General features: G+C 36.9%; 1 protein-coding gene across 3 annotated transcripts in view; it reads left to right on the forward strand.

Annotated features, from left to right (window-relative positions):
- The first annotated feature begins 3,956 nt into the window (after window positions 1-3,956).
- The window catches only part of LOC135197810 (probable leucine--tRNA ligase, mitochondrial), a 65,553-nt gene continuing 63,509 nt past the window's right edge, over window positions 3,957-6,000 (forward strand). For all 3 annotated transcript variants that reach the window (XM_064224939.1, XM_064224937.1, XM_064224938.1), the window contains exon 1: window positions 3,957-4,107. In XM_064224939.1, coding sequence (XP_064081009.1) covers window positions 4,006-4,107 — 102 coding nt within the window. In that variant the 5' untranslated portion in view covers window positions 3,957-4,005. The remainder of the gene's footprint in view (window positions 4,108-6,000) is intronic.

A 6,000-nucleotide genomic window follows, 5' to 3' on the forward strand; every position in this document is an offset into this window, starting at 1 on the left:
CCAGCGGCTTCCATTCAGGTACATCCTGGACTAACTCATCTTCTCTTCCTAAAATATGCCCCATCCATCTCCATCTTGATAATCTAACTATATCGTTCACATTGGGCACCCCTGCCACCTTGCGAATTGCCGCATTCTGTTATATGCTGCTGCCATTTGATTCCCAAAATCCTTCTTAGTGCTTTATTCTCAAAGGCAAGAAATTTTACATCAGTTGTCACAGTGCTGTACCACGACTGGTGCCCATAAGTTAATATTGATCGTACAAGTGAAATGTATATTTTGATTTTGCTGTGAACTGATATTTGATTTGACCTCCAAACTGTTTTTAGCATGCCCATTGCTTGTTCTGCCCTTCCTATTCTCTCCTTGAATTCTGTACCTAGTGATCCATGGCTGGTAATAATGTTTCCCAAATATTTGAAAGTGTCTGAGTTGGGTAATATTACTCCTCCAATAAAGCAGTTCGTCTGATCGCTATTCTGAATCTGCATGACCTCAGTCTTTGTCTGGTTGATCACCAATCCAACCTTTCTCCCCTCCAGTAGTAACCTATCAATCATTTCCTGCATTTCAGCCATTGTAGAGGCAGTTAGAACTATACCATCTGCGTATTCAAGATCACATAATCTCTGGTCCTCTTTCCATTGAATGCCATTATTCATACCTTGCATTACCTTGGTCATAACATAATCAATCACCATAGGAAACAGTAGAGGGGACAGTATTACACCTTGTAGTAGTCAAGTCTTAACTGCAAATGCATCTGCAAGACTAACATCTACCATTATCCTACAACAAGTTCCACTATGCATATCCATTATGATGTTTACAATCTTTTTTGGTATCCCATAGTGCCTCAGAATCTTTCTTAACATACTACGTGAAATACTGTCAAATGCTTTCTCAGAATCCACAAAGCATAAAACAAGAGGTGATTTTAGTTCGTTACACTGTTGAGCTATATGTCGTAGAATAAAAATCTGATCGTCTTATCCTCTACCCTTTCTGAAACCTGCTTGCTCTTTTCGAAGTATTTTATCTATTACAGGTTCTATTCTATTCAATATTACCTTGGAAAAAACTTTCATACCTACTGGTGACAATGTGATCCCTCGCCAATTCCCACAGTCTCTCAAATTTCCCTTGGGTACTCTAACAATAATCCCTTTCTTTTTCCATATATATATATATATAATATATATATATATATATACTATATATATATATATATATATATATATATATATATATATATATATATATATAAACAAACAGTAATTTCCATTTACAGAAGCTAAACCAGACGTGGGTTGTTATGTCCGGCTTAGTTTCTTTTTTAATAAAACTGTACTGTATCAATTTCGCGTTTAACTTAGTAGTAGGAACAAAGAAAGACAATGAGTTTTGCAATCCGAGGGTTAATGATTACCTTTAAAGTGAATGTGGGAGCCGGAGACTAGGCGGATGATGTCGTGCTGCTCTTTTGATAAAGGTATTCTCCTCTTGCCAAGAGAGTCTTCAGAGCCCACCCAGAGGACGATACGAGTTCAATCATTCATTCATTCAGTTGACTCCTCGGGTTTTGCTGTAACCCATTTCTGTTTGTTCTAGATTCATAGGAAATTGAATTTTCAGTAGTGCTTTATTTTATTCTTTTTCTTTTAAAAGGTGTTTTATGTTAATTTCACCACATTACTAACCTAGCCATCTGTGAGCTTACAGACCCCAAGAGCAATGGCAGAATTATTGGCAAGTGAGACTTACTGACATTGCTAGTGAAAAGCTTGAAGTATGAGTTTTTAATTGATAAATCTGAAAAAGTTGTGTCTGTAGAACTTCGTAAAAAACGACGTAAAACAGTCGACGTTTCTTTCCCTTAAACAGAGCGCGAAAACTGAAAATACACACACAAGTGGAAACCGGTCGTACATGACGCGAAATCGGTTTCCTTTACGGTTTAGCCAACGGTTACATGACAGTCTCTCTCCCCTGTGCTACGACTGAAACTGAAGTCGTATGGCGACCACATAGCTCCACCAGATGTGTTGGTCGACTCGGTTGCAAGGTTGCACATGCTTTGGAGAGTTGTTCCCGTCATTACTGCTAGGATGGAACTTGGTGATTTCGCAAAACAACTTTAGATTTGGTCTACAGATGGAGAACTATCCATATAGTCACAAATGCAGACTCCTTAAGAGAAACAATATTCTTTACAGAAGCATTGACAACGAAAACCAGCATCAGTGGTTTAGCCATACAAATGTTAATGCATATGTTTAACATTTTATCATTACTTAGCATAGTATAAGTAAATCTTTCCAAAAATTCCCTCAAACTTTTAAAGATTTCTTTTGTCAAAGTACAACTCGTTTTCATTCCCGATTCAAAAATGACGAAAGTCTTAGAAACAAGAAAACGAATAAATACAATAAAACTGTTATCGCTCACTCGAGGAGTAAGCCTACAAACTACTTTGTTGTTGTTATTGTTGTTCTTGTTGAGGTGGTAAGAAAGCCTAAAAAATTCTGAAAAAGGTGTTTCACGTTAAGGTAACGAATTTTTGGATAGGATATTTATGATTTATCTATTAGAATGAAAATGTAAAAAATAAAAAAATAAAATGAGCATGTTAAACAGCACATAAATATTTCTAAAAAACTATAGCGTATTCATTTTAATTTTCATCGGTGAAACAATGCTCTAAATGACTGTAGGTTTCAGCACACACTCCGAGTAAGCTGGAGGTCGGATCACACCTTGTTTTCATTACACAAGATACAAGTAGCAAACTTCTGGATTTTGAGTAATACATATTATTATTGTCTTGTGATCAACCATATGAACTGATCCAGTGACATTGTCTTATTTTGCGTCTCATAAAATTCTTGAAATTTTTAGTGTTACGTGCTGGCTCCTTAGCAATAATGAAATTCCTGTAATCCCCATTCTATTGATCTGCTGATCTGTTGTTAGGAGGTCTCACTGATCTCGAGTTTCGTGTAACTTGGTCCAGCCGGTGGTTATTGCAAGACTGTCTTTCAAAGACATTTTTTTATCCATATCTAATTCTCCAGTTGAGAAGATGGATTTTTAATGTCCGCAAACGTGTACTAAAGGGAGTTTTAAGCACATTATAAAAAGGATTTTTGCCTTTGGGGGGTGGGGTGGGGAGGGGAACAACCCCGCCATCTACCTAGCCTCACTGTCAGTAACAGAATCTGTATTCCCGGGCTGGTTTCGTATAGTAACTCATCAATTTCCCTATACCTTTTTTTCCAAGTTTTTTTATATATATATTTCAAGGAACATATATTTAGGACGAGTCCAAAGATTGATATGAATTTTGACCCAGTTTGCCTCATTAAACTGTTTTATATTGATGATAACCAGTGGGAAATTGGCTTTTGCGCGTAAATTTTCATCCATAACCAAATACCTCTCGTTAAAATGTTCTATTTAAATACTGTTTGTTGTATATGTTTATGAATTAACATTACAATTGCATTAAATCAGTCATTACTCTTTCTTATCAAAGGAAAGCGGGCTACAAATCTGACACTTCTGTACGATAGGAACATCAACCATCCGGCAGTATTTCATTCGGTAGAATAAATAAATTAGTCATAGTTCAAGTTTTTTGTCGTTGAGTTATTTAAAGAATTATTCAATAAAGCGTTTCTTTGTCGTTCAGGAAAATGGACAATGGAAAATTTAGAAGTACACTTCATTTTTAGTACAAAATACCGTTGTGCTGACTTATAATTTCAAGTACAGAAGATAACCAAAACCAGGCCGTCAGTTGACTATGTTGCAGCTGTTTCTTATTTTTTTTTATTTTTTTATTCATGTGGAACCACAAAATTGAAAACATAATTATGATCATAGATATACATAGTTTCCTTTGTTTCACAAATGAAAGTAAACGAACATAGACATTGTGTGATACACTACAAAATTATTTGTTTTCGTTAGGCATTGCGTGGAATATTTGACAGGTCAAGTATGGAAAGCCTACGATGCCTATTTTATCGTACTTCGCACAGAAAATTCTTATTATCCACGAGTTGCAGATATATATACAGCAAAACTGGCATTTGGCCTGTTGTAAGTTTTCTATAAGTTATTTGGAAGGGTTAGGTAGGTGAATGATTCGGGTTAACTTACCGGCAGCCTGGGGTACCTTTCCTGACCGTCTGCCGAAAAAGCATGTTTGACGTTAGCCTATTACCGGTAGCCAGGAACAAGTGCAGAATAGGGAGTCAGGGCTATTATAGACCTTGTATTCATTTCAAGGGGAATATATAACCCAAAGAGACTTACTTCTACCTAACCAAACCTTGAACGCTGTGTCCTAGGTAATTCTAAAGAATAACTCCGCACGTACTGCAAGAAACGTAACTGCGAATACGACATCCACTAAGGATTGGGGCATCCAATGTATTTCGCCGTATTTAGTACTGGCTCCTGGGGGTTACTAACTACAGTCGACGGTAGATCTAGGGTACTTGTCCGCGGTGGCCTAGACTATGGCAGTTGCGGTTTTTCTATGCTGTTTTACCTACTGAACAAGAATTTTAAGTAATATTTATTTGGACGACTTTAATTAACCCCCCCAGGGACCACTACTAAACACGGCGAAATACATTGGACGGCTCCCAATCCCTAGTGGATGTCGTATCCGTGGTTATGTTCCTTGCAGTCCGTGCGGACTGCTTCTGTAGAAATAACAAGTTGACCGCCAAAAAATAAGGGTAAATTCTTAATAAGCAACCCGAATACTATAGGAAACTCTAATTTCTAAAGAAATACCTGACGCAGAGTTATATTATTTAGATTTACCTTGCCCTGTACTGGCTGGTAGGGCTTCGCCCTCCTCTGGACCCCCAAGAAAGTCAACCCCCTATGCTAGGTACTCTGCATTCATCTAGTATGTCCCCCCCATCAAAACTGAAGACTGCTATCACACCCCTTTAGTTTGGTGTTGGTAACTAGCTTGCCAGTTCACATGCCAAGTGGGTGCCGTGTTTAGTAGTGACCTGTGGGGATGAATGTAAAAACATAAAAAAAGGCTGAAAATATCATAAACACGAACAAGATGCATAAAAAGAAACAAAAGCATAAACAAAGGTAGTCAATATTATAGTCGCCAACTGGCAGGAACCAGCCATGGTAGTCATCTTAGTTTTACCACGTCCCGTCACTTTCATTCCTTGGCTAGGTTAGTTCTTTACTTAGGTGAATGGATGGTAAATAGGGATTATAAACTGTCTCGGGTGAATGCATGGTAAATAGGGATTATAAACTGTCTCAGAAATGGCCAGAGATATTAAGAATCTTTATAGAAATGGGATGCAAAGGCCACCTTGGACAAGGGAAGACACATTGTCATAGGTTGGTTTAGGTTTGGTTTAGGCCTGTGAAATTTTTGGAATTTCTTAAGGTAATTCTGGAGCAAAGTTCACCCCCAGCCCTACAGGATGAAAACAAAGTACGTGTATAAACTAAAGATGGTAAATTTCTAAAATGATCTCACTAAAATTATCAAATTGCCTATCATATTGGGGTTGCAAAATGTACACCATTTATTGTATTTTTCTGTCAAAAAGTCCTATTGGTATATATGATATCCAAGTGAAGCTCTTCTGTAGTATTACCATTTTTAGCAAAAACCATAGTACTTATATCACTCAGTCACCAGTCATTTCGTAAATAGCCTATTTATATGTTATATGCCTAACATTGCGATATCAAAAAATAGTGAATTGAAGCACTTAGAACCAGAAGAGCACAAGTGCCATTTTTTAAAAACGAGAAAATTTACTTTAAAGTTGCCGACTCGTTACTCGGCAACTATAAGTCATATTGATATAGAGTTTGTTGCATTTTGTAGTAAACATTTATATTTTTTTGTCTGTATGTCTCCGATTTCAAAGACTAATGGAAATTACACAAAAAATTGAATAAAGACAGAGATGAACAGTGGCAAACACAAATGAC

This window comes from Macrobrachium nipponense, chromosome 21 (assembly GCF_015104395.2).
Source record: "Macrobrachium nipponense isolate FS-2020 chromosome 21, ASM1510439v2, whole genome shotgun sequence".
NCBI classification, from domain to species: Eukaryota; Metazoa; Arthropoda; class Malacostraca; order Decapoda; family Palaemonidae; genus Macrobrachium; species Macrobrachium nipponense.